The sequence below is a fragment of the Aethalodelphis obliquidens genome, unplaced genomic scaffold (assembly GCF_003676395.1).
Source record: "Aethalodelphis obliquidens isolate GAN/ISIS:26980383/991018 unplaced genomic scaffold, ASM367639v1 scaffold105, whole genome shotgun sequence".
Lineage (NCBI taxonomy): Eukaryota > Metazoa > Chordata > Mammalia > Artiodactyla > Delphinidae > Aethalodelphis > Aethalodelphis obliquidens.
In genome coordinates this window covers 1,466,818-1,480,835 of record NW_020838049.1, presented here as the reverse complement: position 1 = coordinate 1,480,835, position 14,018 = coordinate 1,466,818, and the positions used below count along the sequence as shown (strand labels likewise).

Here is a 14,018-nt window from a genome sequence, read left to right as displayed (position 1 = left end):
CTGTCAGCTGGGACTTAGAGCTGGTGGTCTTCAAGCTGAATTGCCCCAGGACCAACCACAATAGGGAAAGGGTCCCTAATGACTTGTGCTTTGACTTTCCCTCAGGCTCAAAGAGGCCAGTGTGTGGGCAGTTAGAGTACTAAGGTGATAACACACAAGATTCTCTCTCTGTCTCTAAATCTGTTGAAAGAAAGAGCTAAGATAGACACTCTTCAAGAACCCCCTCAGCTTCAAAGCCTGAAGCTTATGAAACCATGAAATGTCATTTTTAATTTAAGGAGAATTGACTGTGTTTCTACTAGTATGGTCAGTTTTTTTTTAAAAAAATCATGATTCCAATTTGCTCAAATCTTGATGCTTTGCAGAATGTAATTGGGTCTTTCTTTCTTACAGTCTGTGTCTAGGTTTTTCACTTGTTGATAATAAAGAAAAAAGAAAAGAAAGAGATGGGAACCATTCTGAGCAAGACAGCCAGTTACACACTTTCTCTTTCAGAGAGGGTAATTATATTTGAGAAAGCTAACTCACAATTTCCCCTAAGAATTGTAGGCTTTGACACGAGAATTTTCTGCATTAGAGTCATGTTTTTATACTCATTTACCCATCCTTCCATTCATCCCATTAACATTCATTAAGCATGTCCAGGTCACTGTGCTAGAGGCTGAGGATAAGGATGTGAAGAGAACACAGTCCTTGTTTTAGGGATTGTCATCTGGTGAGAGCTAATCTCACAGTGGTATGACAAATACTATAAGGAGGAATGGACACAGTGCTTTTTTTGCGGTATGCGGGCCTCTCACTGTTGTGGCCTCTCCCGTTGCGGAGCACAGGCTCCGGACGCGCAGGCTCAGCGGCCACAGCTCATGGGCCCAGCCGCTCCGCGGCATGTGGGATCTTCCCGGACTGGGGCACGAACCCGTGTCCCCTGCATCAGCAGGTGGACTCTCAACCACTGCGCCACCAGGGAAGCCCGGACACAGTGCTTTGAGAGCATAGAGGCAAAGCAGCACATTTAGTTCCTCATGGGAAAATCAGGGAAGACTTCCTGGAGGAAGTGATGTTTTCAGGTAGAGGAAACAGCAAGTACAAAGGCACAAAGGCAAGAAAGAACCTGCCAAATTATGGAAACAAGCAACTTGGCCTGACAGGAGTAAAGAGTAAACCTGAAGGTGGTGGTAGAAGACAGACTCAAAAGGAATATAGGGGCCAGAGTGTGAATGGGCTGTGAACATCTCACTAAAGATTCATTCAAAGATAATGATGACTCAAAGTTTAGGTGGATTCCTGTTTTCTTTTAATGTGTTTATTAAATAATGTAGAGATGTTTTCTAGAAAAAAATTGTACTTAATTACAAAGGATTATGTTCTCTTTTTCAGTCCTTCTTTGGTATGTCTAAGAAGTGCAAGGGTGTAAATGGCTGAGGAACCCTGTCTGAGACACAGGTTGCATGCCACCCTTTGCACAGGCCTCTCTTGATTTCAGTCGCTATGTTCTTCAAGGGCTAATCTCCAGATCATCTGCTTCTCATTTGCTCTCACATTAACAACCACAACAAGAAACACTAAATATACAAAACAACAGTGCAAAGGAAACCAAAATGTCATCATGTAGAACAGACAAATCATCATTTTGTAGTTCATTCTAAACTTGGTGAGGTGATGGATTGGTTCTGGCCTTTGCTTTTCCTTATTTTAGTGGATTCCGGACCCTTTCCGGCATTCAACTGTATCTCTCCAATGCAGCACGATAATGTATCAAGGAAGAAACACAGGACACTGCGTCTTTTACTTTTATGGTAAACTTCCTTGGCACTAAGTAGGAGTTCAATACTCTTTTCTTTTGTTGTTTGTGTGGCCCTGAGTCAACAATGACTTGTTGAAGTATATCAAACTGTTTAGAAATCAGCTGAGAAATAAGAAATCTGCTTCCCAAATGACATCTCTCATTTATTATTTCTCGTTCTATTGTGGATTAAAAAAAAAAATAACGTAGGCCCATGCTCTAGAAAATGATGTCAAGAACGATCTTCTAGAACTTGCCTGCATGTGTAAGACTGTGGTTTGCTGCCGAGTCACCCCTCTCCAGAAAGCTCAAGTAGTAGAGCTGGTGAAGAAGCACAGAAATGCTGTCACTTTGGCCATAGGCGATGGAGCCAATGACGTCAGCATGATCAAAAGTAAGGGGACATTTGCTCAACGGGGCGTGCTGCAGACCTGGAGCTCCCAGGTTCAGCACTTGGCAATATGAAATGGAGATTGCATTGCAATTTAATTTTCCCAGTGTTTCTGAAATTAATACTTTTAGGGCTCAATTCATCCACCATTATTAGCATTCATTAAAAACAAAAAAGAAAACACCTTTAACTAAATCATTTATGTTATTGGTCACTGTTTGGAGAAATAAGTAGCTATGGTGTAGAGGAATGAACATTAGATACACAGTCCCAACACTAAGGTTTAGTCCCAGCTTTGCCACTTACAAATTGTAAAACTTTGTTCAAGTTACTGAACTTTCTGAGTAATTTTCTCTTTTGAAAAACTAGGATAAATACCTATCATGAGTGTTTCATGAGATAATATATGGGAAAAATTATAAATGCTATGGGTTTCTGTGAATAAATAATAACATACAAGAAGAGTGATAGGGGAATTCCCTGGCGGTCCAGTGGTTAGGACTTGGTGCTTCCACTGCTGGGGGCCCGGGTTTGATCCCTGATCGGGGAATTAAGATACCGCAAGCCAAGTGGTGTGGCCAAAAATAAAAAAAACAAATTAAAAAAAGAGGAGAGATAGGTTCCCCAAAGAAGTTGTGTCTTTGTTTGGGGAGTGAAACTGTCCCTCTTCTCCTTTGTAGGTGCTCACATTGGTGTCGGCATCAGCGGCCAGGAAGGACTGCAGGCAGTCCTAGCCAGCGACTACGCATTTGCACAGTTTAGATACCTCCAAAGGCTTCTCCTTGTTCATGGAAGGTGGTCCTATTTCCGAATGTGCAAATTCTTACGCTATTTCTTCTATAAGAATTTTGCATTCACACTTGTGCATTTCTGGTTTGGTTTCTTCTGTGGTTTCTCAGCCCAGGTTGGTAAAAAAGTTTCTTTCTTTTATACGATCCCCTGGATTGTAGATGACTGTTGTTCATGGCTCTTTACTAATCAATAGAGATCATTTTTATATATCTAATATAAATGACACTGTGACAAATTATGTAATGGATAGTTGACTTGAGCTTTGAGCCCAAGAAGAATATATATTTAGCTAGAGTTTTATTTTTTGCTTATTTACATAGTAACTAATGATGACTCCTTCCTGTGCATTTTAAAGTTTTTATTGAAATTTTGGGTATGATGACAGGTAAGCTTGATGTAGAGTTTTAATTCAGAATCTGGGAAACACTAATAAGAAAAGTTGAGGCATATCTGTTGGAAAGATGATCACTCACCCAACACACTGAATGTAAATATTTTAAATCAGGGGAAGGAATTGCTACCCTGACCTCAAGGCTGTTTGACAGCAATTCATCAGCTAAAAATTGATCCATAGGTTATGTTGGTAGCAAGGAAGAAAAATTAGCAAATTCATAAATTAGGATTCTATTTTTATATCTACTTTTAAAAGTTACTACATTTTAAAGGTTACTTAACCCCATATCTTGGATATCAGGAAAATTTTGACGCTGGGTATCAACTGTGAAATGTAAGACTTATAGCATTTAAATATATTTATGAATAAAAAATGGCATCAATATTTTAAACAACAGCAACAGAAGAAAAAGGTTGTCCTTGAGAATGAAATGGTAACTATAACGATCATTAGAGATTTCTTCAATTGTTCTTCCTTCCTCTTTTTTTTTTTAACATCTTTATTGGAGTGTAATTGCTTTACAATGGTGTGTTAGTTTCTGCTTTATAACAAAGTGAATCAGCTATACATATACATATGTTCCCGTATCTCTTCCCTCTTCCGTCTCCCTCCCTCCCACCCTCCCTATCCCACCCTTGTAGGTGGTCACAAACCACCTAGCTGATCTCCCTGTGCTATGCGGCTGCTTCCCACTAGCTATCTGTTCTACGTTTGGTAGTGTATATAGTTCCATGCCACTCCCTCACTTTGTCACAGCTTACCCTTCCCCCTTCCCATATCCTCAAGACCATTCTCTAGTAGGTCTGTGTCGTTATTCCCGTCTTACCCCTAGGTTCTTCATGAACTTTTTTATTTTCTTAGATTCCATATATATATATGTTAGCATACGGTATTTGTTTTTCTCTTTCTGACTTACTTCACTCTGTATGACACACTCTAGGTCTATCCACCTCACTACAAATATCTCAATTTCGTTTCTTTTTATGGCTGAGTAATATTCCATTGTATATATGTGCTACATCTTCTTTATCCATTCATCCGATGATGGACACTTAGGTTGCTTCCATGTCCTGGCTATTGTAAATAGAGCTGCAATGAACATTGTGGTACATGACTCTTTTTGAATTATGGTTTTCTCAGGGTATATGCCAATTAGTGGGATTCCTGGGTCATATGGTAGTTCTATTTGTAGTTTTTTAAGGAACTTCCATACTGTTCTCCACAGTGGCTGTATCAATTTACATTCCCACCAACAGTGCAAGAGGGTTCGCTTTCCTCCACACCCTCACCAGCAATTATTGTTTCTAGATTTTTTGATGATGGCCATTGTGACCGGTGTGAGATGATATCTCATTGTAGTTTTGATTTGCATTTCTCTAATGATTAATGACGTCGAGCATTCTTTCATGTGTTTGTTGGCAGTCTGTATATTTTCTTTGGAGAAATGTCTATTTAGGTCTTCTGCCCATTTTTGGATTGGGTTTTTTGTTTTTTTGTTATTGAGCTGCATGAGCTGCTTGTAACTCTTGGAGATTAATCCTTTGTCAGTTGCTTCATTTGCAAATATTTTCTCCCATTCTGAGGGTTGTCTTTTGGTCTTGTTTATGGTTTCCTTTGCTGTGAAAAAGCTTTTAAGTTTCATTAGGTCCCATTTGTTTATTTTTCTTTTTATTTCCATTCCTCTAGGAGGTGGGTCAAAAAGGATCTTGCTGTGATTTATGTCATCGAGTGTTCTGCCTATGTTTTCCTCTAAGAGTTTGATAATGTCTGGCCTTTCCTTTAGGTCTTTAATACATTTTGAGTTTATTTTTTTGTATGGTGTTAGGGAGTGTTCTAATTTCATACTTCTACATGTACCTGTCCAGTTTTCCCAGCACCACTTATTGAAGAGGCTGTCTTTTCTCCACTGTATATTCTTGCCTCCTTTATCAAAGATAAGGTAACCATATGTGCATGGGTTTATCTCTGGGCTTTCTATCCTGTTCCATTTATCTGTATTTCTGTTTTTGTGCCAGAACCATACTGTCTTGATTACTGTACCTATGTGGTATAGTCTGAAGTCAGGGAGCCTGATTCCTCCAGCTCCATTTTTCGTTCTCAAATTGCTTTGGCTATTCGGGGTCTTTTGTATTTCCATACAAATTGTGAAATTTTTTGTTCTAGTTCTGTGAAAAATGCCAGTGGTAGTTTGATAGGGATTGCATTGAATCTGTAGATTGCTTTGGGTAGTAGAGTCACTTTCACAATGTTGATTCTTCCAATCCAAGAACATGGTATATCTCTCCATCTATTTGTATCATCTTTAATTTCTTTCATCAGTGTCTTATACTCTTCTGCATACAGGTCTTTTGTCTCCTTAGGTGGGTTTATTCCTAGATATTTTAATCTTTTTGTTGCAGTGGTAAATGGGAGTGTTTTCTTGATTTCACTTTCAGATTTTTCATCATTAGTGTATAGGAATGCAAGAGATTTCTGTGCATTAATTTTGTATCCTGCTACTTTACCAAATTCATTGATTAGCTCTAGTAGTTTTCTGGTAGCATCTTTAGGATTCTCTATGTATAGTATCATGTCATCTGCAAACAGTGACAGCTTTACTTCTTCTTTTCCAATTTGGATTCCTTTTATTTCCTTTTCTTCTCTGATTGCTGTGGCTAAAGCTTCCAAAACTATGTTGTATAATAGTGGTGAGAGTGGGCAACCTTGTCTTGTTCCTGATCTTAGTGGAAATGCTTTCAGTTTTTCACCATTGAGGATGAAGTTGGCTGTGAGTTTGTAATTTATGGCCTTTATTATGTTGAGGAAAGTTCTCTCTATGCCTACTTTCTGCAGGGTTTTTATCATAAATGGGTGTTGAATTTTGTCGAAAGCTTTCTCTGCATCTATTGAGATGATCATATGGTTTTTCTCTTTCAATTTGTTAATATCGTGTATCACGTTGATTGATTTGCGTATATTGAAAAAGCCTTGCATTCCTGGAATAAACCCCACTTGACCATGGTGTATGATCCTTTTAATCTGCTGTTGGATTCTGTTTGCTAGTATTTTGTTGAGGATTTTTGCGTCTATATTCATCAGTGATATTGGTCTGTAATTTTCTTTTTTTGTAGTATCTTTGTCTGGTTTTGGTATCAGGGTGGTGGTGGCCTCGTAGAATGAGTTAGGGAGTGTTCCTCCTTCTGCTATATTTTGGAAGAGTTTGAGAAGGATAGGTGTTAGCTCTTCTCTGAATGTTTGATAGAATTCGCCTGTGAAGCCATCTGGTCCTAGGCTTTTGTTTCTTGGAAAATTTTTAATCACAGTTTCAATTTCTGTGCTTATGACTGGTCTGTTCATATTTTCTATTTTTTCCTGGTTCATTCTCTGAAGATTGCTCTTTTCTAAGAATTTGTCCATTTCTTCCAGGTTGTCCATTTTATTGGCATAGAGTTGCTTTTAGTAATCTCTTATGATCTTTGTATTTCTGCAGTGTCAGTTGTTACTTCTCCTTTTTCATTTCTAATTCTATTGATTTGAGTCTTCTCCCTTTTTTTCTTGATGAGTCTGGCTAATGGCTTATCAATTTTGTTTATCTTCTCAAAGAACCAGCTTTTAGTTTTATTGATCTTTGCTATCGTTTCCTTCATTTCTTTTTCATTTATTTCTGATCTGATCTTTATGATTTCTTTCCATCTGCTAACTGGGGTTCTTTTGTTCTTCTTTCTCTAATTGCTTTAGGTGCAAGGTTAGGTTGTTTATTTGAGATGTTTCCTGTTTTATAAGGTAGGATCGTACTGCTATAAACTCCCCTCTTAAAACTGCTTTTGCTGCATCCCATAGGTTTTGGGTCGTCATGTCTCCATTGTCATTTGTTTCTAGGTATTTTTTGATTTCCTCTTTGATTTCTTCAGTGGTCACTTCGTTATTAAGTAGTGTATTGTTTAGCCTCCATGTGTTTGTACTTTTTACAGATCTTTTTCTGTAATTGATATCTAGCCTCATAGCATTCTGGTCAGAAAAGATACTTGATATGATTTCAATTTTCTTAAATTTACCAAGGCTTTATTTGTGACCCAAGATATGATCTATCCTTGAGAATGTTCCATGAGCACTTGAGAAGAATGTGTATTCTGTTGTTTTTGGATGGAATGTCCTATAAATATCAATTAAGTCCATCTTGTTTAATGCATCATTTAAAGCTTGTGTTTCCTTATTTATTTTCATTTTGGATGATCTGTCCATTGGTGACAGTGGGGTGTTAAAGTCCCCTACTATGATGTGTTACTGTCGATTTCTCCTTTTATGGCTGTTAGTATTTGCCTTATGTATTGAGGTGCTCCTATGTTGGGTGCATAAATATTTACAATTGTTATATCTTCTTCTTGGATGGATCCCTTGATCATTATGTACTGTCCTTTTTTCTCTCTTGTAATAGTCTTTATTTTAAAGTCTATTTTGTCTGATACGAGAATTGCTACTCTAGCTTTCTTTTGGTTTCCATTTGCATGGAATATCTTATTCCATCCCCTCACTTTCAGTCTGTATGTGTCCCTAGGTCTGAAGTGGGTCTCTTGTAGACAGCATATATATGGGTCTTGTTTTTATATCCATTCAGCCAGTCTGTGTCTTTTGGTGGGAGCATTTAATCCATTTACATTTAAGGTAATTATCGATACGTATGTTCCTATTCCCATTTTCTTAATTGTTTTGGATTCGTTATTGTAGGTCTTTTCCTTCTTTTCTGTTTCTTGCCTAGAGAAGATCCTTTAGCATTTGTTGTTAAGCTGGTTTGGTGGTGCTGAACTCTCTCAACTTTTGCTTGTCGGTAAAGGTTTTAATTTCTCCATCAAATCTAAATGAGATCCTTGCTGGGTAGCGTAATCTTGGTTGTAGGTTTTTCTCCTTCATTACTTTAAATATGTCCTGCCACTCCCTTCTGCCTTGCAGAGTTTCTGCTGAAAGATCAGCTGTTAACCTTATGGGGATTCCCTTGTGTGTTATTTGTTGTTTTTCCCTTGCTGCTTTTAATATATTTTCTTTGTATTTAATTTTTGATAGTTTGATTAATATGTTTCTTGGCATATTTCTCCTTGGATTTATCCTGTATGGGACTCTCTGTGCTTCCTGGACTTGATTAGCTATTTCCTTTCCCACACTATGGAAGTTTTCAACTATAACCTGTTCAAATATTTTCTCAGTTCCTTTCTTTTTCTCTTCTTCTTCTGGGACCCCTATAATTCGAATGTTTGTGCATTTAATGTTGTCCCAGAGGTCTCTTAGACTGTCCTCAGTTCTTTTCATTCTTTTTTCTTTATTCTGCTCTGTAGTAGTTATTTCCACTATTTTATCCTCCAGGTCACTTATCCGTTCTTCTGCCTCAGTTATTCTGCTATTGATCCCTTCTAGAGTATTCTTAATTTCATTTGTTGTGTTGTTCATCATTGCTTGTTTCATCTTTAGTTCTTCTAGGTCCTTGTTAAATTTTCTTGCATTTTCTCTATTCTATTTCCAAGATTGTTGATCATCTTTACTATCATTATTCTGAATTCTTTTTCAGGTAGACTGCCTATTTCCTCTTCATTTGTTAGTTCTGGTGGGTTTTTCCCTTGTTCCTTCATCTGCTGTGTGTTTTTCTGTCTTCTCATTTTGCTTATCTTACTGTGTTTGGGGTCTCCTTTTTGCAGGCTGCATGTTCGTAGTTCCCGTTTCTTTGGTGTCTGTCCCCAGTGGCTAGGGTTGGTTCAGTGGGTTGTGTAGGCTTCCTGGTGGAGGGCACTAGTGCCTGTGTTCTGGTGGATGAGGCTGGATCTTGTCTTTCTGGTGGGCAGGTCCACGTCTGGTGGTGTGTCTTGGCGTGTCTGTGGTCTTATTATGATTTTAGGCAGCCTCTCTGCTAATGGGTGGGGTTGTTTTCCTGTCTTGCTAGTTGTTTGCCATAGGGTGTCCAGCACTGTAGCTTGCTGGTCGTTGAGTGAAGCTGGGTGTTGGTGTTGAGATGGAGATCTCTGGGAGATTTTCACCGTTTGATATTATGTGGAGCTTGGAGGTCTCTTGTGGACCAGTGTCCTGAAGTTGGCTCTCCCACCTCAGAGGCACAGCACTGACTCTTGGCTGGAGCACCAAGAGCCTTTCATCCACACAGCTCAGAATAAAAGGGAGAAAAAGTAGAAAGAAAGAAAGAAAGAAAAGAAAGAAAGAAAGGAAGGAAGGAAGGAAGGAAGAGGATAAAGTAAAATAAGATAAAATAAAATAAAGTTATGAAAATAAAAAATAATTATAAAGAAAAAAAATTTTTTAAGTAAAAACAGAAAAGACGGACAGAACCCTAGGACAAATGGTGAAAGCAAAGCTATACAGACAAAATCTCACACTGAAGCATACACATACACACTCACAAAAAGAGGAAAAGGGGAAAAAATAATCTATCTTGCTCCCAAAGTCCACCTCCTCAATTTGGGATGATTCGTTGTCTATTTAGGTATTCCACAGATGCAGGGTACATCAAGTTGATTGTGGAGATTTAATCCGTTGCTTCTGAGGCTGATGGGAGAGATTTCCCTTTCTCTTCTCTGTTCGCACACCTCCCGGGTTTCAGCTTTGGATTTGGTCCCGCCTCTGCGTGTAGGTCGCCGGAGGGCATCTGTTTTTCGCTCAGACAGGACAGGGTTAAAGGAGCCGTTGATTCGTGGGCTCTGGCTCACTCAGGCGGGGGGGGGGGGAGGGGCACTGCGGGCGGGGCGGGCCTGCGGCGGCAGAGGCCAGCGTGACGTTGCAGCAGCCTGAGGCGCACTGTGCGTTCTCCCGGGGAAGTTGTCCCTGGATCCCGGGAACCTGGCAGTGGCGGGTTGCACAGGCTCCCCGGCAGGGAGGTGTGGATAGTGACCTGTGGTCGCACGCAGGCTTCTTGGTGGCGGCAGCAGCAGCCTTAGCGTCTCATGCCCGTCTCTGGGGTTTGCGCTTTTAGCTGCGGCTCACGCCCGTCTCTGGAGCTCCTTTAAGCAGCGCTCTTAATCCCCTCTCCTTGAGCACCAGGAAACAAAGAGGGAAGAAAAGGTCTCTTGCCTCTTCGGCAGCTCCAGACTTTCCCCTGACTCCCTCCCGGCTAGCCGTGGTGCACTAACCCCTTCAGGCTATGTTCAAGCCACCAACCCCGGTCCTCTCCCTGCGCTCCAACCGAAGCCCGAGCCTCAGATCGCAGCCCCGCCCGCCCCGGCGGGTGAGCAGACAAGCCTCTCGCGCTGGTGAGTGCCGGTTGGCCCTGATCCTCCGTGCGGTAATCTCTCCGCTTTGCCCTCCGCACCCCTGTTTCTGCGCTCTCCTCCGTGGCCCTGAAGCTTCCCCCCTCCTCCACCCGCGAAGGGGCTTCCTAGTATGTGGAATCCTTTCCTCCTTCACAGCTCCCTCTCACTGGTGCAGGGCCCGTCCCTATTCTTTGTCTCTGTTTATTCTCTCTTCTTTTGCCCTACCAGGTACGTGGGGGGTTTCTTGCCTTTTGGGAGGTCTGAGGTCTTCTGCCAGCGTTCAGTGGGTGTTCTGTAGGAGTTGTTCCACGTGTAGATATATTTCTGATGTATCTGTTGGGAGGAAGGTGATCTCCGCGTTTTACTCTTCCGCCATCTTCCTCAACTCCTCCTTCCTCTTGTTTTAGTTACTGGTTTCAATGATATACATGGAGCTAATTTTTTCAATTATTTTATTCCAGAAAAATTGAGTATGAATTAAATCTTAGCATTTTATGTTATCTTAAATGTTCCAAGGGAGATTAGCAAATCCTTTTTGTAATGAAAATGGGTTTTGTACATTTTCCCCTTTTTCTGAGAAGTTGAGATTTCCTAAAGGCACATCCATACCCATTTCTAATTTTCTCTTTTAAGAATAACATTCCCCAAACTAAAAGCAAATTCTGTTGATATTTTTGGTAATATCTAGACAGTTGAAGTAAAGCAAAATCTTGACTTTAGTTTCTCAGAAATAAAAGTTTTCTTAGCGCCGCTTCAGAGAAGGCACTGGAGTGGGGATATTTACCTGCTCAGGGTTCCACCTTAGTCTAACAAAGACAAGCATGAGAATGTGGCCTGTGCCCTCCTAGACTGTTGGCTTTTTCTCCACATGAGAATGCAGCAAGGCTATTTGCTAAGTGGTGTTTTTGAGAGATCCAGTTTTCACATTATAAAAGTTTGGGGCTTTTGAAAGATCACAAAACACAGAAGAGATGCCTTAACCCTTATTTAGAGCTCTTAGGACGCAGAGGAGTAGTTAGTGGTTTGAATGGGCAGACGGACACACCAGGCTTGGATAGGCAAATTTACTGCCAAAGTTGTCTTTGTTAAAACTATGAAGTTGAAATGAATGTTCAGTGACTTCTAATCTCTACATTTAGGTGATTTTCTGCTCTGCTTTCGGGATCTGATAAAACTGGTCAGAGTCAAATGTTAAGCAACTAGATTTTTGATCTTCTTAACAGTATTTTCAGTTTAAAAGAGAACAGCAAGGGAGAACAATGATTGCTCCAAATACATGAGTATCTGATAAAAACTCAGCTATAAGACACACCACCTGGCTGTAATTAGGTTTCTTAAATGTTTGATTTAATTGAGCATGTGTCTTTTCTGAGTTCTTCTTTGTTTCATTATTTATTATTATTATTTTATTATTTACACTGAAAACTAGTTAATCGCACAATCTTCCTTTGAATCCATTGTCAGTCCTAAATGGGCCTCTGTGTTCTTCCTGATGCTAGTGAGTTGAGCTGGACCAGTGGTTCTCAAGCTTTAATGTGCATGGGAATCACCTGAAAGGCTTCTGAAGCACAGCTCCCTGGGCCCCACCTGACTCTCTGATTCAGTAGGTCTGAGGTAGAGCTCCCAAATTTGCATTTTTAACAAGTTCCCTGTAGATGCTAATGTTGCAGGTGGGGTACCATACTTTGAAACCATGGGGCTGGCCAATATAGAAGAAAATCTGAAGGTATCCTTTTTGAACCCAGAGCCTGGAGTGAAATCCAGTCTGATGACTTTTCATTTTGTCCACTCTGGACTCTACTGATCTTTTCTGAGGCAGAGGGGCCAGTTAAGCAAACAGCTTTTCCCCCTAAAAGAATTGTTCCAGAGGGCTTAGAATCTTCTTATCAACCCTGCCAAAGCCATGGCCCCTGAGGCTTACATGCACTAAGACAAGGTCAGGAGAAAAATGGGTATCTGTTTCAGGGGAGAGGATTTCTTTTCCCAATTCACCCAGTCTCTTATGATTTTATCTAGCTTAACCCTGAGCTTCTCAAGGAAAGGAAGCACATCTGAGTCATCCATACAGCCTATAGTCTTGAACGGCACCTGGCATATAGAAGGCGTATGGTCATTTCAATGTTGTTGGTTGTTTCTAGAGTCCTTTCCTATGCTTGCTTGAGGTAGATCCAGCAAGGAGAGTCCTTCCAATATGCGTCCAGTCACTCCTGCAGGTGCCACTTACTCTACCTGCACCAAGGGCCATCTCTACAGGCTTTGCATCTGGTCTGTGTAAATGTGTGCAGCCTGACCAGCACTGTGGGCTCAGTGTCTTAAGATCTTAGTGTGATTATGGCATTGATTCCAGAAAGTAGAAAGATGTCTTTTTTCAGTGGTGTTAATATTAACATAGGATGGCTAATTGGACCACAAGTAATACATTTCTTATATATAGCTTCATTCTAGGAAAGACATAGAGTGGATTTTCCCTGGTTTATTTTGCTTTGCCTAGGTCTTTGCTGATTTAAATAAGCCAATAATCCTCTGTAAGGAGGGGAGGAGTCACCACATAAGACCAATTGGGCTACTGAGTAGAAATCTTGGACTGCTACCCATTTTGCCCTAATTTTTATGATGCTATGATCAAATTGAGTAGAGTCCAGAGTGGACAAAATGAAAAGTCATCAGATTGGATTTCACTCCAGGCTCTGGGTTCAAAAAGGATACCTTCAGATTTTCTTCTATATTGGCCAGCCCCATGGTTTCAAAGTATGGTACCCCACCTGCAACATTAGCATCTACAGGGAACTTGTTAAAAATGCAAATTTGGGAGCTCTACCTCAGACCTACTGAATCAGAGAGTCAGGTGGGGCCCAGGGAGCTGTGCTTCAGAAGCCTTTCAGGTGATTCCCATGCACATTAAAGCTTGAGAACCACTGGTCCAGCTCAACTCACTAGCATCAGGAAGAACACAGAGGCCCATTTAGGACTGACAATGGATTCAAAGGAAGATTGTGCGATTAACTAGTTTTCAGTGTAAATAATAAAATAATAAAAGATTTATACTTACTGGACAGGATCCCTGAATCCTACTATTTAAGGCTTTCATTCATTCAGTGAATATTTACTAAGCCCCTTGTATGTGTCAGACTGTGATGCCTGCTGGAACTTATATCTCAGGTACGGAAAGGGATGTCTAAGAGGTGCATTCTTTGTGGACATGGCAAAATGTGATCTCACAAATTTTATTAGCTGTCCACATTGTGGAGAATTGAAGGTTTTATTTCCAGAAAAGTAGATAGGCTTGTCAGGAGAGTGGCAAGTAGTAATTTGTTATGGTCTGTTGGAGAAGAAAAGGCAGCAAGTCAGTGACAGTGCCCATGTAATGGCATAAACGTTTTGCTGTCATCTGCTAGGTGGAATCATGATATTGTTGACACCAACAGGTAGGGACAAAAG

The 14,018-nt window shown here is 40.4% G+C and overlaps 1 protein-coding gene across 9 annotated transcripts in view; it reads left to right on the top strand.

Moving 5' to 3' along the window:
* ATP8B4 (ATPase phospholipid transporting 8B4 (putative)) overlaps positions 1-14,018 on the top strand; it is a 258,876-nt gene that overhangs the window by 206,074 nt on the left and 38,784 nt on the right. For 8 of the 9 annotated variants that reach the window (XM_027096598.1, XM_027096596.1, XM_027096600.1 and 5 more), the window contains 2 exons: positions 1,994-2,177; positions 2,855-3,078. The exons of the other annotated variant lie outside the window; for it this stretch is intronic. In XM_027096598.1, the coding sequence (XP_026952399.1) occupies positions 1,994-2,177; positions 2,855-3,078 (408 nt within the window). The remainder of the gene's footprint in view (positions 1-1,993; positions 2,178-2,854; positions 3,079-14,018) is intronic. 9 annotated transcript variants of the gene reach the window in all.